The sequence below is a fragment of the Phycodurus eques genome, chromosome 11 (assembly GCF_024500275.1).
Source record: "Phycodurus eques isolate BA_2022a chromosome 11, UOR_Pequ_1.1, whole genome shotgun sequence".
Lineage (NCBI taxonomy): Eukaryota > Metazoa > Chordata > Actinopteri > Syngnathiformes > Syngnathidae > Phycodurus > Phycodurus eques.
In genome coordinates, this window is record NC_084535.1 from 9,017,886 (window position 1) to 9,045,272 (window position 27,387).

At 41.3% G+C, this 27,387-nt stretch overlaps 2 protein-coding genes across 2 annotated transcripts in view; both read right to left on the reverse strand.

Moving 5' to 3' along the window:
- Positions 1-209: 209 nt before the first annotated feature.
- On the reverse strand, positions 210-19,694 carry wapla (WAPL cohesin release factor a). The gene is made up of 20 exons (XM_061690690.1): positions 19,435-19,694; positions 16,800-17,175; positions 15,057-15,744; positions 14,301-14,608; positions 13,145-13,275; positions 11,475-11,570; positions 10,753-10,944; positions 8,302-8,438; positions 7,258-7,369; positions 6,946-7,176; positions 6,703-6,814; positions 5,894-5,991; positions 5,615-5,691; positions 5,340-5,518; positions 4,929-5,044; positions 4,622-4,852; positions 4,018-4,228; positions 2,664-2,752; positions 2,379-2,474; positions 210-1,905 (listed from the first exon to the last, which is right to left on the reverse strand). The coding sequence occupies exons 2-20, from the start codon at positions 17,140-17,142 to the stop codon at positions 1,840-1,842; spliced, it is 3,513 nt and encodes a 1,170-aa protein (XP_061546674.1). The 5' UTR covers positions 17,143-17,175; positions 19,435-19,694; the 3' UTR covers positions 210-1,839.
- A 2,536-nt stretch (positions 19,695-22,230) lies between these two features.
- The window catches only part of LOC133410040 (serine protease HTRA1A-like), a 28,281-nt gene continuing 23,124 nt past the window's right edge, over positions 22,231-27,387 (reverse strand). Inside the window, exons 7-9 of the mRNA XM_061690764.1 lie at positions 26,734-26,791; positions 26,522-26,617; positions 22,231-22,930 (exon numbers count right to left, since the gene is read on the reverse strand). Coding sequence (XP_061546748.1) covers positions 22,762-22,930; positions 26,522-26,617; positions 26,734-26,791 — 323 coding nt within the window. The 3' untranslated portion in view covers positions 22,231-22,761. The remainder of the gene's footprint in view (positions 22,931-26,521; positions 26,618-26,733; positions 26,792-27,387) is intronic.

The following is a 27,387-nucleotide window of genomic DNA, read 5'->3' on the forward strand; positions in this document are numbered from 1 at the left end:
TAGAGGCAAATTTGTTTGGTTGTTGTAATTCTCTTTTGTTTTGCATTTAATTAGACAGTAAACCTAATTGGGAATGGCATTAAACATCCTGAAGGCTTTTTTGAGGAATTGTTGCTTTCTGTGAAGTGAGTCAAGCTGAGGAAATGAAAGATTGATAATGCCATGTCTTTTGTTTTTTAAAACCTTTTTCCAAAACTATTTACACAGAAACGGGTACAAACATTTTATTTTTCCTCACTCCTTTTTTTTCTTTTTCCAAATGACAGAAATATTGTATAAAATAAAAATATCAGCTTCAAGGTAAGCAAAGGGGGGGGGGGGGGGGGGGGGGTGTAGGTGAAAAGGCGGTAGAAGGGAAGCAAAAAGTAGTCTAAGCATCTTTGTCAATGTTCATCAATCACCTATGTACACCAGTATTTACATTCTACAATTCCATACAGAGCAGACTTTTGCAAGGTCAAAGTTCATAACTGAGGGGTAGCGGCCCATGGGCAGAGCGGATGACGTCCACCTAGACAGACATGGCTAGAATGACAACAGGTGGGGGGAATATAAATATGTGTAGTGGGGGAAGATTGTGGACATATGGCTGGACATGCAGACACCACGTTTTAAAACTAATAATTTTCCTTACATAATAGCAGATAAGCAACTAAATTTTCATCCATTTTCTTATCCTGACGGTGCCAACCACAGGGCACTTATAGACAAGTGTTAACATTCAAACCTAAAGACAATTTAGTCTTCAATTATTCTGAAATCCAGGTTTTTGGGGGATATGGGCGAAAGCTTGCGCACACCCAGATTCCGACCCGGAACCCCTGACTGCAAGGCAGATGTGCTAACAAACAGTTCACTCTGATCACATCCAAATTAATTCATACATGACAGATCAAACTTGAGATAAACGTCACATTCTAGTTGAGCTGGTTTGGGTTTTACATGACGTTGCAGTTCATTGACCTAAATATGTATTAATTGTGCTCACAAGAGGAACCACGACTTTCTCGTTCATGGAGAATGACGTTACTAATGAGTGGCTAAATATCTACAGTCTACCGTAATTTAAGTATAACTGTTGCATTTTAATGTGTCATTTTGAGTCCATTATGTCTAAAGTATGTCCAGCCACTGTGCTGTCCAATGACATTAAAAATCTGAATTTTTAAACGCTACAGTAAAAATGAGCGAGAATTAACTTAAAAACATGATTACAAATAATTAAAACAGGATGCACACAGAAATTCACATCTGCAAGGTTAAAAGTCATTGTGAAGCTATGTACTGTGTAGTTGGATTTAAATAATCTAAAATACACACACGCTAAAACATCCAGATTGAGCCATTATCACTCAGAACAGTCCAGATTTAATTAAAAACTGATTCCTAATTCATAAAACAAATAAAAGGTCCTCAAAAGGTGAATGAGGAAAAAAAAAAAAAAAAAAAGGGCAATGTGAGAAATTCCAAAATACATAAAGACCCCCTTGACATTCACCTGCAAACATGAGGGCCGGTAAATGCATGGAGACATCATTGCGACATGCATGGAAGTGATTGTTTCTTCATGCTGGTCAGCGATTTCACTCTTGGCTTTTGACGATTAAAAAATGAAAACGGGAACAATCCATTAAATTTCATTAATTTCCTCTTCCCGACATTCCCGCCCATTGTGGGCTGAGGGGCCAATCTCGACGGCGATCGCTGGCTTTGGTTCTGTTGTGTGTGACTCGCCGGGTTCAGGGAAGTACCCCTTCCCACCGCCACGTGGTTCTGGGCAGACGACCTGGAACGTCCCCTTAGGGTGTGCGGTCGACATGTTAGTCTTGGCGTCCGCTGTTAGCAGTGCTCCAAATAGTCGATGACCCGGGAGATAGACTTCTGCCCCGTGGTGCCCACTGCACACTGTGAGACAGAAACCACAGCGCACGTTCAGATGGGAACTTGACAACAACTGAAGGGTGCCAGCGGTGCTGGGCCTTAACATAAAATCAAGTTGGTTTAGTTGTTCTTCAAAAAAAAAAAAATTAAAAAAAAAAAAAAATCCTGACTTATGATTTCAACTTTTTTTTATTTATTATTATTTTGCTCATAGAATACGGAAAAAAATGTGAAAATGATTCCGCTCATGTCTGTTGCTTAACTGAATTAACGCATTAGTAGCTTTTTGGAAAATGGGTCGGAAAAGTCGCCAAGTTGGCAACAATGAGTATGTCTTTGTAAACTACTAGTGACACTCTGTTCACAACTGCATCGTTAGTGGAGGCAGTCCATGTCAGCGGGGACGTGCTTCAAACCACGTTAGTTGCTAAAATGTTAGATGAAATTATCAAAATTAATCAATAAAATCCACCACAGATGACAACTTTGGTACTCACGGTGAGGTTCATGAAGCTCAAGAACTTCTTGAGCATCTCAGTCATGATGGAGAAGTCTCCTTTGGGGAGGTGTTCTCTCACAGTAGTCACGTTCACCTGTGGGATAGAAAAGCTAGTGATAAACATACTTCAAATGGCAGATAAAGTTGATACCATTATTTCCTTTACTTCATTGTTTTACATTTGAGAAAAGGGTTAAACAGCATCCTGGAGCAGATTGGGTTTGACTCCAAAGATTCCACTGTTTCTGCAAACAACTGTGTGCGTGCGTTTGTGCACATGTACCTGACTGCCTTGGCAGAGGCATCCCAGTAGCAGAGCCGTGTAGGAGGCCACAATGCTGTCCTCCATGTGCTTGCCGGCATGCTGCAAAGCTTCAGCAAAGCAGAAAAAAATAAATTAAAAAATAACATTAAAAAAATATACTATTTACCAACCGCACCACTTCGCCCACATGCAACAGAGAAGAGCAATTCCACACATTGGTTAAAATGATTAAATTGCAGGGGAAGCATGAATGGAACAATTGAGCAATTCTACAACCTTTCTACACAAGTGTCAAGTGGGAATGGTACCAAGTCATTAGTGGACTATTTCAGCAACAGGAGAAATGTTTGCTGTCAGAAATCGGTGAATTGATGACTTTTTCCCAACAAAATTCAACCTCAGAAAGACCGAACTTTCATTAGTTGAGCGGAGTACACAAATTACTAATTTTTAACATCAAAAGCCTTTAAAGTGATTTCTGTGATTTATTTCTGAATACATTAAATGTCTGAAAATAAGTGCTGAAAACATGTGCAAAGAATGAGAAAAACTAAGTACTGAACTGTTGAGTTAATTTTCACCATTGGAGTTGTCCAGATTTTTGGGGCGTGGCTAAAACCACACCCAAGCACTTGAGTCAATCCTCCCTATTATACAGTATAAGTACTGAGCGCCATCATTCCAGGCAACCCAACTGCCGGTCTGTTCGCTAGCCCGCTATGTTATGTGGACCCGTAAATGACACATAACCAAGTGAGGCGGTGACTTATTGGATTCCGCCGCCGGTCCACGCTCTAGCGAAATCGCAGGCTAGTGGACTCGCAAACTAGCACTCGCGAGCCTGCGGACCGGCATCGTCCAAGAAGTCACCACTCCACTTGATTTTGTGCTGTACAGACACGCTTCAGAGAAAGTTAACTGTTTATTAAACCCAGCGGCACACGTTATTCAGCCTGTGGCTCACACTTTAGACATTTGAGCATATACTGAACCTTTACTTGAGTGAGAGGTGAAAGCCAAGCGGGGGGTGTTTTCAGCGCATTGAGCGGACACAGCCCACAGCATCCGACAGCTTGGAGGTGGTCTCAGCTTTTCACGATTTAAGCCTCATTTTATATTTGACGATTGTTTTATACATTCATTATTTCAAAATCATCTGTAAGCCATTCAATATTAAGGGTAATGTGGTAAGATGAGTTTGGTACATTTACGGTTTGAACTATAAATGGATGCAATTGTCTGTGTGTGTACTCCGTTTTAGGACAAAAAACCTCAAGAATCTCTCAACCTCTCAAAACCCCCAAGTTTATATTAAATAAATCAATAAATAAATAAAATAAAATTAAAAAATAACAAATAAAAAATAAACTACCTTTGTTTAGGTCCAACTCTTCATCCTCCTCCTCTTTCTTTGGATTTTCCGGTTCAGGCTGGTTGTCGTTGGGCTCGGCCGCCACCCACTGAATCTCTCCCATGGTCTCCTTCCACTCGCCGCTCTGGTCTTGGGGCTTGGGTGCCTCGCTGATGAGGTCGTCCGTTTTGGCCTCGGCCAGGATAGCAGCTCGTTCTCTCTCCAGGAAGAGCTGGGAAGGGAAGCGATGTAAGGATAAACCTAGACAAACTAGTCAATATTGGGGAGTTTGATTAAGACTTAATCCAGTTCTAAAACTTTGTACACCAAGTAAAAAATGTTTTAGCTCTCCAAGAACTACCATCATTAAATTTCATTGGCATATGGGCCTACGTGTTCATCAAAAACAAGACAGAGGTTTTATTCCTTAAAAGAATATTACTGTAAGCCACTGTAACACTACACACAATTTGAACATTAACACTGGTATAGGACAATACTTATTGATGTGGAACTTAAAAGTGAAATACAACTGAACTGTATTTAGCCATTATTCTTTAGTGTACAATTAAAGGCCACCTGCATACCACACTTTGAAAATTCACTGCCTAAATATTTTCCCTACCTTCACCAGGGCAGCCAAAGCACCAGAGGCCTTTGGCTTCTCCGCGCCGCCTTCCTGAGTCTCGGCCACGTTTGACGGCGCCGACTCGGCCGACGCATCTCCTAGCGTCGTGTCGGCAGGCTGCGTCAGGCTGTCTTCCAGACAGAAGTCATCCATGTTGTACTCCATGTCCACTAGATAGTGGCGGTTTCTGGAGCTATACTCAACCAAATTGATGAGCAGGCCCAGACCCTGATGATGCAGGATGCATGCATTTAAAAGGTACAGGTAGGTTGAGATCACTACATATGAACTTTAAACCCCTTACCAGCACTCGTATGTCGAAGCGCTGTTCCTGGGGGATGAAGCGTGGAACCCGGAGAACACAATTTAACGCCGTAACAATGAGCTCTTTCTGCTCGCCCGTCTTCGTACTTCCCCACTCTGAAGGGGAAAAGACAAAAAAAAAATCGATTTTTTACATTATAAGTTAAAATACCCTAATTCCTAATATAGTGGCCAGTGGTAAAAGTCCAGTAGAGGATGTTTTACCCCCCCCCCCTTTTTTTTTTTGGGCATTTTGAAAATTATTTCTCTTTCATTTTTAAAGTTTAAAAAGACCCAACTGAACCGGCAAGGAGTTTTAGGAAAAGGCTGTATATCCATCCATTTTCTGAGCCGCTTCTCCTCACTTGGGGCGCCCAGCTATACAATCTATAATATCTACTACAATATTTACCGTTGTCGTGGGTGAGGTTGAGCAGCACGCCGATGACGGCCCTCATGCAGTCCTCCACCGCCTTGCCCACGTTGCTGAAGCTACAGTGGGGCAGCGTGGGGTCCGACTCCGCCGACAAGGAGCTGTTGTTCAACGCTCTGCTGTACCGCTGGATCATCTCCTCGCAGTAGCACAGCGCTCTAAACACGGGTAGAGACGCGCATAAAAGTGTGAAAAATATTATTTTTCGAATGTGAAGAGGCTTTCAAATGACTGCTGACAGTTTTGGTCCTCACCTTGCAGAGGAAACTATGAGCTGCGAGTCCTTGTAGGCAATTAAGTAACCTTGGTTTTCCGGATTCTGCACGGTCACCTGTTGGTCCCCAGAGGTGAAAGAAAGAATATCAATTAAGAGTAAGTACAAGGAGAGGATTCAAAGCATCTACTGTAAAGGTGAAAAGCAGACTTTGATGGGACTGGCAATCATCAGCTGGATAAAAACCAACCAACCATGCATGGTTTTAGCAATCAATTTGGCTTTGAGGATGAAGCTTGACAAGAGACCTGCCACTTACACTTTCGAGCACTCTCAGACATCGTTCGGCTCCCCATAAAGACGCTACGAGGCTCTCCTTGTCGTCATCTTGGCTCAGGTTTTCCACGCACTCTTTCACTGCAGAAGCAACACAGTGAAGAATGACAACATGATTGGCGCAGCCAAGTTAGCAGCTGGAATAACTCACACTGAATAGTAGCATTTAGGCTGGATTTACACTGCAGGCCCAAGTGCCGAGCTCCGATTTAATGGTCATTGGTCTCAAGGAACTATGTTGAAGTGATATATCTCAAATGAGAGACTGAGCATTGCATGTCAGGGAGTAGCTAAATTTGGCCTGAGTTATCAGTGGAAGAAGTTACAAAGGTGCTTTTTTTTTTTTTTTTTTTTTTTAGATTAAATCTGCAAATTTATTTTTAAGGGTAATGTAAAAAGAGTTTTGGAATCATATTTTTCGTAGAATTATGGTTTTAAATATTACAGGCAATTATAAACATTTTGGAGGAGTGTCAATTACCTGCAGTTTTTCGCTATTCTCAGCAGAGCCTCCATCCTATCCCCCATGAATCGCGGGGCTTACTGAATTTTGATGAAGTCAAGCATGCATTGACCAGGTTTATCTGATATGGTGCATTGGAACGTATTTGATAAGCATTTGATTTTTATCCTCATTTGCAAGAGTCCTGATTCCAATCTGAAGATATCAAATTCCAGCCATTTTTTTCTCTTTAGACTGCCGTGACACATTTATTTATGTGTCACATTTATGTGTCACTTGAAGCATAGAGGGTCCAGCCTAATGTACAACACCGTGAAAACTTTATGTACCTTTGTCTACAATGTGGTCCAAACCTCCCAGGAGTCTCAGTTCTTCCTTGAACCAATCACCTGCTCTTTTGGACGTCAGAGAGAGCAACGTTTCCATTGCAAGGTGGCCCGTCTTTTTTAAAAAAAAAAATAAAAAATAAAAAAATGAAAAGGGGAAAAGAAAAACAAAACAAAAGCCATCAAAATCAGTCCAAGACCTTTCTATACATTTGGCTTAATTTTCAGAGACTTGCTCTAACGCACTGTGATATTTTCCAGGTCCAGGTGTTTGTTGTGCACCGTCTCACACAGCTTCCTGATCTTCTCCTTGACCTTGGCCACCTCCTTGGCAGTGAGCTGGTCCTGGTGAGCCGAGTAGTCCTGGTCGAGCTCCAGCAGCTTGATCATCAGCTCTAGGCAGGCGCGGTCCAGGTCCATGTTGAGGCGGTCGCGGCTCAGTATGTACATGAGTGCCGCCGTGCACAGGGCGAGGTTCTGAAGGATTGACAGCGAAATAAAGGGCATAAACATAGTAACCTGGGGGAGACAGGAAAGCCGACAGGACTCGCTACTGACCGGGTGCTGCGCTGAGTCACTGAGCATTTTGAAGACCTGCGCCACCTTGCCTCTGGCCCGCAGATGCATCCTGAAGCTGGGCATGGCACACCGCGTGGCCAGGCTGATTATACTGGAACAAAGAGAGAGGAATGACATGAAACAAACCATTTCTTCACCTTCTTTGAAGAAATACTGTTACAAGCACATAACCGGGTTTACATATAGTATTTTATAGTGACGGTCCTCTTAAACTGGGTAATAGGGCTGCAACTAACGATTATTTTAATAACCGATTAATATGTCGATTATTTTTTCGATCAATCATTGATTTGGATTTTATAAAAAAAAAACTTTGACTTAACACTTTTTTTGGGCTCTGCTGCTGCATTTTAAATTTCCTCGGCTCATCGCAACGTCCGAGCTCCATCTCAGGTTGTAGTAATGAAGGCCATAATTACAAAAAGGCTAATTTCAGCAAGACAGGATTCTGGATCGGTGGGGTACTTTGATAAAAGTATGTTACAGACATGTTATCAACACCCCCAGGAACTGTTTCAAGTTGTGAAAAATGCACCATGCGTCTCCTCCGACCCATTACATTTTTGTCAGGGCAATCGTTGACATTTTTGAGCTTCCCAGCATGAATGTTAATGACAGCAATATAAAAGCACATGCAGGAGTCGGGTATGTTTTTGGTGCCACTCCAAAACCAGGGTCATTCGCTCTCAAGCTGGTGAAATTATTTTACTCCTGAAAGCACTTTCAAAAAACTTGGGAGCGTTTCCAAGATGCAATGAAGCAGCGAGACTCGAAGGTTATGAGCTTTGGTGAAAAGCGCGGGTCACTTTCTATATTGGATACTACGCAACGACGCTGACAAATGTTAAGTGAAAATCGTTTGTACCGTTCAATCAATTAAATGAGCTACTTGGCACTGCTACTAAACAGTAGCAGTAACGTGTCACAGGCGAGGGGACCAAAAACCCCCCAAAAAATTTAAAAAAAAAACCCTGTGAAGGCAAACTCATCATAACCGAGAAATACATGTTTTACTCTGCTTACCTAAGGCATCTTGTGTTGAGCGGCTGACTGCTCTTTAAGCCCGTCTCCAGGTACTCGAAGTCGTCAGTGAACTCTTGATTCTCCCCAAACTCCACCACGTCATTGAAGTGCTTGACGTGCTGCACTACCGTGTACAGCTGGCAGAAGAAGGGAAATTAGGTTAATTACAGCTAATTGGCAAAGCAGGGGCATCTGCCCAGGCGCACCATCAGCTCTCAGGGAAACACTTATTCCCTGTCTTTTTCCTATCTAATGGCACCATTAGCGGAAACGGTGGAGGTAACACACCTTATGGCATTCGGGGTGAGTGGGCAAGGGTGCACGTGGTGTCAAATGTGATTGATTTACTTCACTTTTAATTGTTTAATTAGCACTGTGCTTGCTTTCTTTGGCTTGAACCAACAGATACAGGAGGGTTTTAAAAGGCACTAATTGCCAACTAGTCACTGAAGTCAAGATACTTTTATGGCTCATGCACTTTTTGATTGTGTGAGTGAAATATATTTGTGGATCTTTTCAAGCTTCTACGGCACCGTTTTATACAAACAAATGCATAGTTGAGATGATTATTTGAACATGACATAAAAAGAGAAGGCATAAATATGTAAACAGGCAGAAATCTGCTTCATAATAGCAGAGTTTTAACTTTCATAATGCATCCACCATCTGGAACGTTCCAAGCACTTTAATATTCAATTTGAGCCTTTTGCAAGCACCTATAGGGGGCATGTTTTTAAGAATCAGTATTCATATGACTGGCGGTTAACATGTCTACCTCACAGGTCTGAGGTTTGGTGTTCGAATCCTGTGTCTAAACTATCCAATGAAATAAAGTAAATGTGAATGCTTGTTTGTCTATGTGTCCAGGGTGTACTCAGCCTCTCACCAAGCGAACAGGTACAGACTTGAGCTCACTCGCAACCTTAAGGAGGAAAGGCAGCAAAGAAAATAGATGGATATTTAGAATACCTTGTCATTAATGGTTTTCTTTTTTGAATCCCTATTGCTTTTGAGTGTTGATCAGTCACCTGCCTACTTTTACCTGTAGCACATTGTATATTCAATTAAATATATGATAAAAACAGAATGTATGGTTGGGTTTTCCAGGGGTGTCTTTGTGCAAGCCATTCAATTAGCAGTGTGGACACTGAGGCATGAACATCTGTTCTGGATGGAGTCTCACGAGTCTCCAGGTGACCCTAATAACACCACAAAAATATGCTAAATCTGCTCATTGCTCTGCTGAAAAGCACTAGTAATAGTGTAATCGTGATACCTTGACTTGCACGTTTGATTCATTCTGGGAATAACAATTTACTTGTATAGAAAATAAATTTTCTCCATTGAAATGACTACTAAACAACTGGAACATGGACTTAAAGAAAATAGCCCTTTATTTTAAAATATAAACAAAGGTTCCATGCCATTCATTTGTATTTATTTATTTTGTTTAAATCATCTCTGATGTCCTTTTATAAGATAATTTGTGTTGGAAATGCTCAGACTAACCTTTTTCTTGCCATTCTGGTTGGTCTTTAACATCTAGCAATTGAGAGCTGCATTTCTCATAAATACGTGGTATGTAAGTAAGGTTTGCTCTGATTGGATTGCTAATCCTTTTCGATTCATGGAGAAAAAAAAAAATATATATTTCGCTTTGATTGGCCGTTGGCGAAATCTCAGGGGGCAAGCATTCATAGCGACATTGCATTGTGTTTGGATCATTCGATGTGGGGTCTTACTATAATCGTGAAGCAGAATTCACCAAGCGTTGGATTTTTGCCCACTAGTCACAACCCCACAGAGAAGGGGGTGTGGGTGGAAAAAATAAAAAAACAAAGAGAGGATATTATGAAAGGTGGGTCCCATTCAACCACTTCAACATAATCGGCTCGCTAATGTTTTGGCGACAATGACCACAAGCTTCATTATTAAATCGACAGTTACATTATAAATGATAAATATAGTTAAGTATTGTTGTAAACCGCGACACGTATGCTTTTATATATTGTATTTGCAAGGCTTGGCAGCGGCTGCCGAGCTGGGTCGCTCGCTCCAAACCCAGAAATGCACCGTTCAACAGTATGAACGCTTGTTTTACGAAGTCATCCTCCACGAAATAGGCCCGAACACAGCACAATTCTAGTTCCGAAATTCTTTGTAATTCCTCTAAAAATAAATTGAAGCCACTTATTCCTTAACTCATCTGAGTTTGGTGATGCAAGCTTTGCACCTGACGCAGCAGAGTTGTCACTTAGCCAGTTATCTTAAGATGAGTGGGCGTGTAGCAACCACAAAGAGGGCAAGTACTTGAATATTAATTGTTGAACCTATGGAAAACATTACACCGGTTTACAAATGTTTCATTTTGAGAACGGGGTCACTGAACAAATTACCCGACGTTCCACTTCAATAAGACCAACGTATGCCATGCAATGGGTTACAACTCACCTCTTTGTGCTCCTTCCTGCACTTGAGAGCTGTGACGATGTCCTGGTAGGGTCGCGTGGGGATGGTCTCTGATTTAATGACTTTGGGCGGGGGCGGAGGGGCTTTGAACAAGTTGTCATCTTTATGGGAGTTGCTGTCCTTGCTGCTGCCACTGCCGCCGCTGCTGCTGCTTCCACCACTCGATAAAGTGGCCTGGGGAGGAGGAAAGCCATAAAATTGGTTTAATGACATGTCCTGACAATTTAACGCAGCTGAATAGTCCGTGAAACAAACAAGTCCTTAAGTGTTTTCAACAGACGAGGTAGTGCAAAGTTGAGGGCAACTTTCGAAAATCTCAGTTGACAGAGTGCAATTTGCTAGTTCCTAAGCAAACAGTGACTCACGTGGATGAGGAGGGGAGATTTAAACACTGCATTTTTGTAAATGGAAGTTCAATGTCAGGGCAAACAATTTCACTTGAAGCAAAAGAGACTAATTAGAGCAATTAAAAGCAGGACTGTTGACTACTTGAGAGACCAATAAACAATATTCCGTCTTATGCTCACGAAGGCCAACGGGGAATTGTGTAACAAATTGTAATGATTCCATAATGCGGCGTGCGTTGTGCGCTAAACAAAGGCACGTGCATCTTCATCTTAATGGCACTCTAAGTGCCATGTGATTAATGCTCGACGTAGAAAAAACGGGAGCCAAACTCAATTTGTTGCGCGGCGGCACCTTACCGGGGCCGTTTGGGATCTCGAGAGGGGCGGCGTCGGGATCTCTTCGGGCTCCGGTTGGTTCCAGTGTCGAGCGTTGTAGACCGCTTTGGCAGGGGACTGAAATAGAAGAATTGGTGTGTTATTTTCAATAAAACTGCATTGCTGCATGGCAATACATCATAGTGGAAATCTCAAGTCAAATATCCTCAATTGTACAATTGAGAACTCAAATTTCAAAAACATAAATGCTCTGTGTGTCAAACATGACATCACAGAAGAGCAAGATCAGTATTCTGTCTAACTTCAGTTCAGTAAGAATTTAACTACATTCAGATGTGTAGTTAGATTTTTTTCACTTCGCATCTGTTGCATTGACAACAGCAGACTAGAAGGTCGGTGTCAACTCTGAACATAACCCTCTATGAAACTCCATACCTTAGCATTACTGCCATCCATGGGTATTTGCGGCACACCGCACTGATCTATAAAGTACAGCATGAGTGTCAAACTTGAGGCCAGGAGGTCAGATCCAGCCCACCACATAATTTTAGGTGGCCCATTAAAGAAAATACAGTGTTGTGTCTATTTTCTTTTTTGCTAAATGGATGTGTCCTTTTAATTTCATTTCATTTCTTTACTTTAACTGGTTTTACAAGCATTTACTTCCATCAAAGCCCTTAACAAAAGTCAATACTGAATTGTTTATTTACCACTATTGACTTTTGATTTCAAATTCAATTTGTTCTTAAAATCATACACCACCAGTCAAGGGTTTGAACACACTTTCTTATGCTATTACATAAGAAACCATACGGTGTCCAAACTTACCATAACCACAATGTGACAAAAAATAATTTGACACCCTTGCTGTTGTGGAAAAAAAAATAATAATGTGTTTAAAAAGCTTTAACAATTTTTAATGTGTTTCGAAGCGTGTGGGAGGGAGGTGTAAAACTATAAAATGGTCTTTCTATACAATGGATTTTCACATATTGTTTGGTGGGTCTGGAATGTATCCCCTGAGATAAACAGAGGTTCACTATATTTAAATTTCCTTTATTTTCAATGGCAAAACCTCATTGTAAAGTCAAAGTAAATCGTGCTCGACGGGGTCCTGGAAGGGACTGCGTTCAATTTCAGAATTTCCACAAACAACGCTACAGATGCAGCAAAGTAGCCTGTAGAAGAAACTGGACTTCTCGTTCATCTAAATAAAGGGCTGTAGCACTGAACGTAAGCTCTATTGTTGTAAATTAACACAAAGCGAACACAAATATTGTACAACGCAATCAGGACAACTGGCGGGAGACGATGGCGGCTTGGTGCGCAATTCCCCCCCGAGCTCCGGAGACAAAGCACTTCCTGAAAATGACAGAGCGGTGTGCAATTATATAACAACAGCACTGTGGGTTTTAGTGTGCGCGTGTGAGGCGTAGCGGAGACACAGAATAAAAGAAGACAGACCACAAAAAAATACAACCCAAAGCCACTGCAGAGCATAATAAAGATAAACAGGCTGTACCGTGAATGCAACACGGAAAACTGGAGCAGAATAATTCAGATGAGGCTGTCCATAGGATAATTTTAGCAATGCACATGCTTAACCGATTCTTCATCATGCAGCTGTAATGGGTTAAAGCCATGCCCTCACCAATTAGATGAGGCCAGATATCACAACATGACATACAGACCTTTTTGGGCCCACTGAAGATCTTCTTGTATCCGCTGCTGGGGTCCTTGGACTTTTCGCTTTGCTTCCCTGAGCGTCCTTTTTGGCCCTCCGTGCCCCCCGGACTGGAGTCGTCACAGAAGTCAAAAGTGTCTGCAGGAGGAACAACAGCCATGATTGAGAGTGACATTAAGCACAGTCATGTGACATGAGCCCCAGTAGCACATTAATATGGAGGACATTGTCTTCTATGTGGTAATAACAGATTGTAAAGGAGAAGTAATTTTTCTACGAATTAAAACAATTCACAGATGTCTTAAAATAACTGTAAATTCCATGCAAATGACTAAAGAAAGCAGAGCCATGTAGGTTTGAACCAGAGTGGGACCTAATTTGTGTATCCAACAACACTGCAGCTCTGCTTAGTGGATAGTGGTTCTGTGGTAAATGGTTGGCTCTACAAAGACATTTCCTGCCACTGGGAGCTCACAAAAAAATTGGTTGTGTAATTTCACAAAGCAGTACAGTGCAAGTCTGCAACACAGTTCTGAGGTTCAGCGTTTGAATCTGGAACTTTAAAAGACAATGACACGATCCCATCAATCGGTAACATCATTCTTAGTGAACCAGAAAGTAGCGGTTCCTCTCACGAGCACAATGAACACGTTTAAGTCCATGGACTGCCCCATGTGCTGTAAAGCCCAAACCAGCTGAACTTGAAGATAAGACATTTATTATGCGTTTTACCTCTCATGTATGAATTTGTGTGCAGTGGGTAGCACATCTGCCTCAGAGTTCTGAGGTTCAGATTTTCAGATCTTGGCTCCGACCTAGCTGTGTGTGGAGTTTGAATGTTCTCCCCGTGCTTAGCAGGTTTTCTCCAGCTTCGTCCCGCATTCCAAAAACATGCATGTTCGGTACATTTAGGACTAAGCTCTCCGTTGGTGTCAATGTTTGTCTCTGCGATTTGCTGGCAATCCAGCGCGTACCGTGCCTCTAGCCAAAAGTCAGCTAGGATAGGCTCCAGCTCACCTGACCTGAATGAGGAAGAGCGCTATGGAAAATGGATTGATATAATTTCACACTTGGGTGTGTTTCGTATTTGTATACAAGCAATTGAAAAGTCCGTTTTCCATAATATGGCTTCACATCATGATAAATCTAGAGTCGTAGTTCACCTGTATTGCTGCTGGCCTGGCTGTCCTGGGAGTCACTGGTGTGGGGGCTGTCCACGCCGGAGCAGAGCGCGGCCAACGCTGTTGCAGACGTCCTGGCCTTCTTCTCCTTGACGTGGGAGCTCTCGTCGTCGCTGTCGCTCTCACTGAGGTCGTCGAAGCCAAAATACTTGATCTTGTAGCTGCTCTTCCCTCCACCGGGGCCTTCAGAAGTCCCGTCGCCCTCCTGGGCCTCCGCGTCCTCGAAGCCGAAGAACTCCAGTTTCGACTCGGCCTTGGTTTTCTTGACCTTGACATGAGTGGTTCTGAATCTACAAGAAACAGTAAAGTTTCATTGCCACAAAAGCTCTGGGCATTTGGTGTATTTTTTTTCCACATGAATATTATAGTATCCCTTCACTAGATCACGGTTCATCGTTGATGTTAGGGCTGGGCGACATGGCTGAAAAATGTATCACGAGGAGATGTTGAATGTGAATGTGTGCCTTTAAGGGGTGTGGCCTAGTGAGTGACATCAGCAACTGGAGTAAAGCATCTCCTTACAAGTGTTCTCATTTTATATTCGTGCATGTCCCATTCAATAATTCATTTATTTATTTTTTTTACTTCATTTAAGCGATGGCGTATCTGAAGCTGGCTCAATCTCACATTTAGCTCAAAAAACAACAACAACCAAGGAACGACTTATAACTCGAAAAATTGTTGGGGACCTTGTAAATCAAGGGACTGTACAGTAAATGCTAATTTCTACTCACTTACCTTGGAGGTTTAGGCTGCACATCTGACTTCTTCTTCATCTGTCCCGCCTCTCCAAGGTCCGCAGGTGTGGCCGGAGTCACTAGCTCTTCCACGGTGCGCTCAATGGAGTCCTGGATGGTGACATTACACACAGACACGCAGGAGGGGTGTAGAACCGTGTAGTCACGGACCCTCCCGCCTCCCCTGCCCGCTGGCTTCGCCGTCGTCGCCTTTGTGTTGGCAGTTTTGTTGCTCGCCGAGGCAGAAACGACACTGTTGGATTTCTCGGGAGCACTTTCCACTTCGGGGGTCACGTCTGCGTTATCTTCTGCGAATAGTTTGTTAGACCGACTGCGTGGCTGGTATTTCTTGCAGTTTGAAGCTCTGAGAGTGAACGGGGAAGGGCGGATGTTGTCCACTGGCTCCGGAGGAGGCACCTGCTCGGGACTTTCTTCTGCTGACGGTGGTGCATCATGATTAGACGAGGAGGTGGTCTGGAAATCTGCGCTGCCGCCTGGAACATCAGCAGACTGCGCAACGGCGGTTTGAGGAGCGGAGATGGTCCTATAGGTCCCTGAGGAGTTGTGAGCCATGGGGGCTGTTGTGGTTGACAAAGACTTCATGGATGCCGGCGTCTGGTTGCTCTCACTTTTGTACCACGGCTTGTTATTGTTATTATGAACAGCCTTCGTGTCAACTGCTGGCTTGCCTGTGAACAGATAACGCAAAGGAACATTACAATTGGGACATCATAACTGAAAGACTTTTTGAAAAAATACACCTCTTAAAGGGTCATATGAAGCAGTGATGAATTTGCACTGACCCGATTTATTTGTGGTGTGGACACAGAAAGGTAAACATCTCCTGCTCTGGAGGGATTCTCAAGAGTTTCCATAAATCTCCAATATCACAGAAAAATGGCTACATTTTTGCTTATCCCTTTTTTAAAAAAAAAATAGTCGCTAGAGGGGTCATGAAGTCATTAAGTTGGGAAAACTGCTAAGCTCTTGTGTTGTCTCAACAGCTCTGCCCCACATTGTCATACTAACAGAAGTCGTTCTCTGCATTTGCATAAGACAGAATCACCCCTCCCAGAACTGAGTGATTTCCACCAGTGTTACAAGTGGATGTTAAGTGTCCTGTAATGATTTATCCTTGTGTGTTTTAGCAGAAGATTGCCAGAGACCTGTGATTAAAGACACCTGCGTACTGCTTGAAACAGTAAAAAAAATGCACACGTCTCCTTGAAGTAACACAAATGTCCAAGGATGACATGAGAATTCCACTCTGTGAGGATTGTAAGTATTAACTCCACGTCAAGCTTTTTCTTTGGCTTTTTGGTGCTGCCGTCAAATTACGATGCAGGACAGTGGTTCGTGCGTCTCAGTTCTTACAGCTCAGTACAATATGGCTAAAGCAGCAAAGGGAAGTAGTAATTGGTGTCAAGGAAGTATGTTGAAGTGACATCTCGACTGAGGTATTAATATCTTTGTATGGTGGGGGGGCTAAGTTTAGCCTGGGTTGTTTGTGAATTTACAGAGAGTCTTCGCTGTATGCACACGAACACTTCTGGTACTTGTTTTTATCTTTCTAAATCAAATTACATGTCAGCCATTGATTTTTAATGGTGGCGATGTAAGATTGGGATCATATTTTGAGTTGTCTTTGCATTTTAAACCATTACTATTGATTACCCTTTTTTTTCAATTATATTTCTATCTATAGCTTTTTCTATTCATAGCATAAATCGTTTACTGGACTTACTTGAAATATTGGCCATTGCACTCGCCGTACTGTCCGCAGCAGATGTCACCACAGCGACATTTTCACCAACCGTTCCGGTCACGCCGCCCTCGTCGACGCTTATGGACTCGTTGTCACTGTCGAACCCAAACGGATCGTCCCCGCTGTCACTCTCCTCCAGCCGGGGCCTCTTGGACAGCTCGTCAGCCTTTAAGTGAGGCCTTTTGGACCCCAGCTGGGCCTTGTAGGTGGTCTCGCCCCATTTGGTAGTGAGGGTGGGCTTCCTGTTCGAGAAGACTTCTTCGAACTTGGAATTGGCCTCGCCTCCCTTGCGGTTGTACGTTTTACCAAATCTGGATGTCATAGTGGTTGTTTTATGTCACATATTACCTGTGAACTGAAACATACAAAGTTGATGTTAGGCATGTTCGATACCACTTTTTTTTTTAGACTGATACCAGTATGAGTATTTACTTTTGAGTACTCTCACCGATACAGAGTACTGAATACCACTAGTATTTTTTATACGTAATATTTCTATTAACACAACGACAAGATAACTGTGGGAAAAAAAAAGTCCTTCAAATGCACATGATGATTCGCCGATGTGTCATGGGGCCGCAGTGTAGCTGCAACTACTGGCGAGGAGGATTGAAGGCTTCTTTATACTCGCGCGGGCGGCGACCACGCTGACGTCACTGCAGCTATCCCGCACGCAGTTTGCCTTTATACTCGAGCGCAACTCACGCACGCAGTTTTGAAAATGTACTGCAGTTATCCTCCAAGTCAGGGGTGTTTTGCTACAGATGGTATTGGCTAGGACGCCACAGGATGGAGTTTCCTCTGCATTTTTGGGCCATTTCCGGGACCCGTTTTTACTTTACTTTCCGTAACAAGGACCAAAGCAACAACAATGGCGACCCTGGAACAAATGGACCTAGATGACGAGATGATAAATTTAATTATGCTGCAAAATCGATCAAGAAGGCTGCGGCGTAGATGGTATGTAGAACCAAGGGGCACGCGGAGTACGTAATTATAGCATGTGACTAAAATGGACCAATCACGAGAGCTCTTCTCCACGGCATTCTACGTACAGCAACAATTTTTGCCGTATGCTCGTCAAGCTACGCAGAGGGGCCGCGCGGACCAAGTCGTCGGTCACGTAATACAATGCGGGCATTGTCGGCCACGCAAGCGCAGGATTATAAGAAGGCATTTACTCTATGTCAGATGTCGTCCCCCCCCCCCCAAGTATCGGTGGCTGGTATGGGTAGCCTTCACGAGTACCCGATACCTCATCCCTAGTTGACGACATGCAATAGTTAAGTGATGAATAATGTATACTGAATAGTTGTACAAGTCAAAATCAGTAGGAGCGGCTAAGGCCGGCTGATTAATTCAAGGAACTTTTTATTTCCCCCTCCCCAACAGGAAGCGCTTTCTTTTTTTCTTGCATAGACAATATGTAGATCTCCACCTCTGGCTCTAAAAGTTCTGACATCATGAAAACTTATTATCCCACCAGCATTTCACTAACTAGGTTATTTTTAAACTACAATTGAGATAGTCGGTGTCACGCTGTATTGGAAACAGTTAGAAGACACACCAAAAACCATCAACGGATTTTATTTGCTACTACCAGTGAGTGAAATGATTTTGTGGATTTTTAGGTAAGTATTGTTTCTTTTGAAACCAAGTACATCTGATGCTGCAGGGGGGAAAAACAAAAAAAAGTATTTCTAAACAAGTGACTTGTGCTTTTGGCTTTACAAAGAAGAAGAAGCGACATCCAGCTTTTCCCTGTCAGAGGACATCACAGCAAGTCACTCGATTTGTCTGGCAATGTTTTTTTCCCCCAATGAAACCCACCCATTTTTATCCGGACTTGGGACGGGCAGTGGCTGCGAATTGGTGCACTGACCACGAATCGAACCTGCACCTTCTGCGTGAAAGACAGCAGCATGTAATTTTTAAGGTGAGGTGGCGAGAAGTGTTTTTAAGAAAATGTTAAAGAATAAAATGCATGCAAGTGCATCACAGGAAAGGTTTAAGCCAGCGTATATGACCTATGCCCATGATCAGAATGGCACGCATCGCCTCAGTCTCATTTTGAATCCAGGGCTAAAACTTGACTTATTTTCACATTTACTGTAATAAATAAATATGCATTTATATTACTTCTATGGAAGCTGGCGCAAGGTAACGCGCGGGGGGGGGGGGGGGGTTACATTAAAACCAATCTTATCGTTGATCGTTGTGAGTGACAGCAAGTTAGCCAAGCTCAGCTGCTAATTGACACAGCTTTCAACACGTTTCCGTCACTCTTCTCATAGCTGACTCATTAAAAACACGTCATTTAGATGCACTTTAGTAAGACTAAACTCACAGAGAAGCTCAAATAAACTTTGGTCCAGTTAACAATGCAGCAAGCCTGCGTGCGGGCCAGCAGGTTGTAAAGTTCACATAAAGTTAGCCGATAGCTGTTAGCCTTGCGTGCTAACAACTAGTTTACACTTCGTATTTGGCCGCACAAACCATCGCAAATGTTATGTTCGAAACGCAGCGTGGATAATAAATAAGACCAAAGACCGACATGAGTTGAAGTGACAACAATGGTGTTAAAATAAGCAGTTTGGCAAGTGCTCTGTGTTACCTTTCAACTCCGGCGAAGGCTTGTTTGTTAGCCAGCCGGCTAGGCCTGATCCCCCAAACCAAGCGCGTAAAGTCCGTCTCGCGGAGTGGAAACAGCTCAGGAAACACGTCCCCCGAGCGATAAACGCTCCCAGGGAATGGCCGGTGAGCGAAGAAACTAAGCTCGCGTGTTCAAACGCGGTTTAACTATAGTAAATACTGCCGACTTTCGCATTTTGAAGCGCCAGTGGCGGCCATTGAAACATCCCCTCCCCTCCTCGGTTTGGCCAGGCAAGCAGCACAAGCGACATGTAATGTGGTGCTCCGGGACGGGGAATAGCCAATCAGCCGCGCGGATATTTCCTCGCAATGCAGTGAACTCGAATCTGATTGGTTTGAAGGAAACTTGGACCATAAATACTCGATAGGGGGCGCTAAAGGACCGTGTGAAAACTTGAAATTCAGCTGACGTGCATTTGAATGATAACCTTCTGAAACTCGTCACTCTGCAGCGTTCAAAGTAATATTATATTAATATTGAAGTGTTTATGACTTGTTATTTGTCACGCTCCACGTTTTGTTACTTATATTGCTCTTTCTCGTGTTCTATTTTCAGTAGATTTATTTTTTAACTATAATTTCACTGTTGGATTGTCTTTGTGTATGAAAAGACTTACTCGATGTCCAGTACTACTAATCCTCACTAGTAAGACAACTCACTAGTTGTGCCTCGCCAATAAATGTAGTTGTCCTACTAGTATGTCAAAGTTGTATGGCTGGCGTGCAAAAATGACATACAGTAATGGAAGGCAGTGGAAAAACGTTACTATTAAGTTTTTCTACTAGTGCGTACTAGTCGTTCTACTAGGCGTAACTGCTCGGCATGTGTCACACACTAGTGGCCTCCTGGACACTGCTAGTAGCACCAAAATGTCCTCTAGTAGTTTTGCCTTGCTAGTAACATGTTGTCCTACTGGTAGAGCTTGGGGTAGGTTGAACCACTTTTCTTTCTCAAGATCACTACAGGAAGGTAGTTAAACTCGGGGGGGCAAACTAATATAGGAATGACTATTTCAAGTACATATGATATATGTAAATATTTATACAGTATACAAGTTCAGCCTAGTAGTGTTACTAGAACAGCCCAGTAGTTTACTAGTATACTAGTTAAATTGGGTAATAGTAGGACAAAAGTGGTACTACCAGTGGAAAAACATTACTAGTAAGACAGTTCTTCTACTAGTGCACCTTAGTTATTTTACTAGTATACTAAATTGTCATACTGGTGAGGACAAAGAGTGTACTAGTACATGCACCATAAATTGGAATGGCTTTCCATACTTTGTGTGCTTATGTAATTATTATTATTATTATTATTATTATTATTATTCGGATGCAGTTACATCTGTAAACCATGTAATGGCAGCAAACGCACCAAATCATCTTCTTGCTGTTGCCTTCCAGTTTCAAACCACAAATATCTTAAATACTAAAGCTTATGACACATGCCTATGGGCCACTTAAAACATCTATAAAGTATTTTTCTTTGTGGACGGAAAGGAATACAGTATGTAGTGGTGATCGGAAGGTCATCCAAATGTGTGCGGTCAGCGAAAAAACGTTGAATTGGGTGGAGGGAGCTTTGGTTTGACTCTTTTGTTGCAGAGCCCCTCGACCAACATGTACACCGAGGCGAGGAGCAAAGCAAGACCATACAAAGGTCGGAAAGTTTCATTTCATGGCTTTGTGATATCCAAATTGAATGCGAAGGCAGTGGCAAACACTCAAATAATGTTTTTCATCAAATAATATAATTATATATATAAATTATTATATATAATAACATAATTGACAAAATAAGAATTTGGTGGGTCCATGTAGACCTGTATGAAGGCCATGAAATTCAGTTCAGGGCATATTGTGATGGGTTTAATTTGTGCACAATCAAACTATGGGGACATTTTTATTTATTTTATTTTATTAGAATAATTTTTAGGTTATTCTGAGTAGATTTAATTTTATTTCTTTATTTTTAATTTTATTTTGGTGGTTCTGGGTAGATTATATTTTATTTCTTTATTATTATTTTATTTTATTACACTATAATGAATATTTTGGTTGTTCTGGCAAAATGTGATTTATTTTATTGAAATTGAAGTTGAAGTTATTACTGAGGTCGTTTTGGGTGAACATCATTTTATTTGTATTTATTTTATTTAATTACATTAAAATAAATATTTGGCATGTTCTTTGGTTTAATGTTTATTTATTTATAACTTTTATTTAATTTTGTTATTAATTTTTTTCCTTCTGAGTAAATTTTATTTCCTCAATTTAAATGATATTTTATCTTGTAGTCATTACTGAGCTTGTTATGGGAAGATCTGATTTGTATTGAATACAATTAAATTATAATTATTTAAATTGTGCTGATGAGATTTTATTTAAAAAAAATCTTTGGTTATTCTGGGTATATTTTCTTTAATTTTAATTTAATTTTATTAGTTATAATTGTGGTTGTTATGGGTAGATTTTATTTGTATTTCTTTTAATTTGATTTATTTGTAATAATAATATTATATAACAATAAATAATAGTTGTTCTGGGATATTTATTTCATCTTATTTTGGTTGTTTTGGGTTTTGTTCATTATTCTTCCTTAAATTGTTCCATTTTTAGTATTTATATATTTGTATACTATTTTTAGTCATTTTTTAAAATAATAAAAAAATGATTTTATATTAGACAGTAGTTTATTTTACTTTAATTCATGACATTTTACATGTGAATTCAATTGAAAGCAAACTGCTTCAAAAACCAAAGGCGAAACCATTTATTTCCATCAAACGTCACGTAATCAACAAAATATTCTACAGTACTTTTTTTTTTTTTTTTCAATAAAAAAAGGTTAGAACACAATAATTATACACGTTACTGTAGATGTGCTCAGCGAGTCTCTAAATAGCTACAAAAGTGCAGAGGAAGGCCTGACTGAGCAATAATATTAAAAAGAGAGTCGACAGACAACAATAGCTTCTCATTTGTTGGTGGTGACCCAAAAAGAGTAGAAAAATTAAAACCAAACAACCCACACAACACGCACGCACGCACACACACACACACACACACACACACACACACACACACACACACAGGAAGTACAGCATGGCTTTTTACAGCAATCCGTACAGTCGCTCATTTTCAAGGCATATCGCCAGAATGTTCCAGAACCTGGCAACTCACAGGAGGATGGCGTGTCCATAGGATCCCCCACCCCCACCCCCCACTACCACCAGGTAGTCCACTGGTGATGAGTAAAACCTGGCTACATTTTTAACTGGAGTGAAGGTCAAGGGTCGATCTCCACGGGAACGACGGTGAGGATGGCGTCCTCGTTTCCGCGGCGCACCACCACTTTGAGGCTTTTGTCCTTTTTGACGGCGGCGCTGACGTCATTGGCCGTGGAGATCCGCTTGCCGTTGATGGAGATGATCACGTCGTGTTCTTTGAGGCCGCCGCTGGAAGACAGAGAAGGAAGCTGGCAGTCAGTGTGGCTCCGCGGACGTTTTTCACATTTCTTGGCGATGGATGGATGGATAGATGGCCTGGAGACAGTGCTGTGCAGTAGATGCTGTGGATTGTCCACGATGGACAGAAGCTCATTATCTTGGATGGGCAATGACCGTCAGCTGTTTACCATACTGGTTTCGATTAAAACTCAATGGTTTTACTGAATGGTGTAGTAAAAGAAATTCTATTTGACTCTGTATTATGTATAAAGGGGAAAATACAAGTTTGTTGATCTTTTAATTTGATAACTATTTTAATCATTAAATAAACAAATTTTGAAATTCAATCATTCTTTGATTGTGTATTTTTATTATCATCTTATACACATCAACCACAACTCTGTATTGATTGTAGAGTTTATATTGGTTTATTTTAATTGTATGATAATTTAAATTTAAGGGAAAATCTATTCTTTTTTTAATTGTGTAATTTCTAAGGTTGAACAATAGACATTTCACTCTGTACTACATATAAAGTATGAAGCACAGTACAGTAACCACTACTCTAGTTATTATTAGCTACGAATGAGGGATAGACATCTTCTGTGTATTTTTAATTTTGCAATAATGATGATTATTATGATGATGATTTATGAGCAAGATTTCCCCCCTTATTTCTAATGGGTAAAAACATGAGGTTGATGTATTGTTTTGCTCATCCATGGATCCATTTATCCACTCATGTTTTGGTCTAGAGCAGGGCTGTCAAACTCAAATTCACTGTGAGCCAAAATTTAAAATTGGGACAACGTCGCGGGCCAAACTCAATATTTAATGAAAAATCACTGCGATATGTATTTTTCCCTTTTCTGCGGAAATGCAGCGTTAAAGTTTAGCATATGACAACAAACTGAAATTTTGCTTAAACACTGAATCTGGAATAAACAAACTCTAATATTATAATCACGAGAAATCACATTTGCAATAAAAGACATCAGTGGTATTTGTTTGTTGTTTTTTATTTAAATAGATAACATGAATTCTTCTGTCTCTCTATCTTCTATTTATCTATCTCCAACTACCTTTCTTTTTTATGTAAATCTTTCTTCAAAGGCCAACAACAAAACAACCCAAAAAAATACGAATGTCCTTCAATAATAATCCAAACCTCAAACTATTAACAGTCCCTTCCTAGGAGTTGATAAAAGGCATTCAAAAAAACATTAATTAAATTGTTATATTCTGTGTTACAGCCACGTTGCTCCGCACATGTCTTTTACTTTAGTGAACAGACAATCTGCCTCCCACCTGTCTTGGAAGTGAACTGTTTTCCATCTTTCGTTTGGCCATTTTTGGGAAGGGGAAGTGTAAATTTCCTCGAGGAGACTGGTAGCATAGTTGCTAACGACTGCAACAGAAAGGGAAGGGGCGCTCGCCGGCCGAGACCGATGGGCCAACACACTAGCAAAGCATTCTGGAATTTGCAATAGTGGCACATGTGCTATCTGGCGGGCCAGTTCTAATACACATTTAATATGGTCTTGCGGGCCAAATATCATTGCATCGCGGTCCAAATTTGGCCCCCAGGCCTGAGTTTGACATATATGATCTAGAGGATTAACATGTCCTCTGAAGAACCTTTGGCTGTTTGAAAACTGCAGTTGCTTCTTTGATGTCAAACTCCGCGTGACGCAAACGTGAGTGACGCCATGCACGCTGTGACCGCAACGTCCATGATCCCGCCAACCTCGACTGGGCAAAGGAGATTTTTATCTTGCTCCTCTCTCTCATCTCTTAATAGCGTTCAACATCAATGTTTTTATGTTTTATTTTATGGTTTGTGTATATACTGTGTACATCAGTACAGTTCTTTTTTTGTATCACAAAAAACAGCTCTTTGAATCGACTTAATTTGAACACGTACATCGGTTGCACATGATTAAAATGTGTTAACCTAACATATATCATATACTGAGTTTTATAAAAGAAAGATGGGGATAATGACCACATTTTAATCATGTGCAACCGGAAATTAAGAGCCTCTTTTTTTCAGTGTTATTTGCACTTTTGTTTTGCCCTGCTGTCAAGTTGGCATTGTATTCTCAATTGCTTTACCTGGTGAAATAGAGGTTGAATAAATATATATATACATAAATAAGGTTGTTCCCAGTAGTATTTATTTTCCTTTATTTATTAAGTTTATTCTTAATTACTTTATGACCATTTATCTGTGCATTTTATTTCTAAAACGTGTACTAGAAGCTTTGGTGGATTTCATATTACGTCACAACGCTGTCATATCGTAGCACATTTAAATGGGTTTCTATGACATTAAAACTGAGTTAATTGACTACATTTATTTCTAAAGCAAGCCATTTCATTGTCCACTATGCAACAACAATAAAGGCTTTTCTATTTTATTCTTTTCCATTCTATTCTGAGAGTTAAGTGTGCATAAGCTGTAGGGATGTAATCTTTGTGCAATACAGTGGTTGTTTTAAATTCACTTATCCAAATTAGAGCCGTTATGTAGGTATACATTACTTTAGTTACGTTATATATCATTAAGTGTTATTTTGAGACTTGACTAGTGGTGCCAAAGGCCTCTTCCGAGGCTATTGCAACCCTGTTCTGTAGCCCATCAGACTAATAGAAGGTTCTCTACAGTGAGCTCACGCACTCCTCTTTTAAAGCATCAAAGTGCACCACAGATATGTTATTGTGCATAAAAGCGTGGATAATAGACACTAATGGGGCCTGGTAGGCCAGAGACGAGCAAACCGCAGCGTGGAGAGGAGCCCTCCTGCATAAGGCTTTGGAGGAATCGGCTGATCTCAGCGTCTGTCAAACCCCCTCCTCCCCCTCCCCACCCCCATCTGCTGGAATGGCGGGGGCAGCCATGGCGAGAGGGGAGGGCTCACACCCGTGGTTTGTTGTTGGTGGGAGCCACGGGTTTTTAGTTTTTAATCGAGCTCAGAACCGTATTTGGTTGCTTAAGTGAGTCACATGATCTGGCCAATCAGCAAAGACCCACGTTAGCCTGTTTCAAGCCATAACAGAAGCTCCGGTATTTATCCACCGTTTACACAAAACCAGACAACACTGTTTTTCAAGTCCCACTTTGCACAAAATAACATACAGTGTATCTATCTGTCCATCTATACATCTATCCAATCCATCCAGTGTCTTTTTATGTGTATGTGAGCTAATGGAAGGATGACAGAATTTCCCCATGGGAATAAATTGTATGTATGTATGTATGTCTCCATCAATCTATCGATCTATATATCTTATCTTTCGAATCTTTTCATCCATCCATGGCCTGAAAATGTAAACCTTTGGCATTCAAGTCACAATTAAACTTTCCCCCTGAACCATAATAAAACATAGTACGGTCCAGTCGAACTAGGAAGGAGCCTGCTAACATACGCACAGAATAAGACAACCCCCGTCGCTTTCATTTTACTGCAATTTAAAGTACCCCCATAACTCTCTTGACGTCACTTTGCATGCACATGTACTTCAATGAGTGCTCTGTGAACTCTTTACTCCAAAATGTGTTGATTCCTTCAGGAGGCATGTGTGAAAACTATCACTTACACTGCAGCTGGCGTCTTCGCAATGACTTCCATGACGTAAGCGCCAGAGGTGATGTCAGGGAAGTCTCGATGTCGGCTCTTCAGCTCTTTGGCCATTCTGTAGACATGCGTAAAAAAAGGAAAAGAGATGTATTGAATAAAAAAGGAACTATGCAGAAAATAGAGTCATCAATCATGCAGGTAATGTATGATGTATAGGCGAGCGTAACGTACGCTGAAGTGAGAGTCATCATCCTCACGCCGATGTATTTCTTTTTGGGAGCTGCCGTACCTGCAGAAGGGCGTGAACACAACGACGTCAGCTTCAGTCTGCTCGACGGGCTGCCGCCTATCAACCTGTCTTATTACCTCCACCAACCAAGCAAGAAGGTGAGAGGTATTGTTTCGATTGCTGGTTGTTTCTTGGTGAGTTAGTCAAAAGGATTTGTAACTTTGCAGAACAGTTCAGATCTCAGTTCGGGCCTTCCTCTCCGGGTATTTGCAATGATGAGCAACATTTTCTGGCAAATCTGACATTCTAATTCATTATTTAGTATTTAGTAGTCTAACAATAAGAGTAAAATCTGCACTGATCAATTGTTGGATTGATAATGGGTATTTGAATCTGAATCATGATCGAATCATAAAAATGGTTTTCCCCTTTTGCTAATGCTTCACTTAAACCTTTTCGGAGGTCGAGTTATGTATGCCGACGTTTATAGAGCATTTTATTTCTGTCCATGCTTACGGTGATTTCTTTTGGACAAGCATTCTTATTGATGAAGGGAGAATTGGTACACTGCGTAAATTATTTTCCAGAGATTCTCTTTGGGTTTGCATCATGCCATTATGCTGGCATATTGGAACATTTAGTATATCCTGCTGACC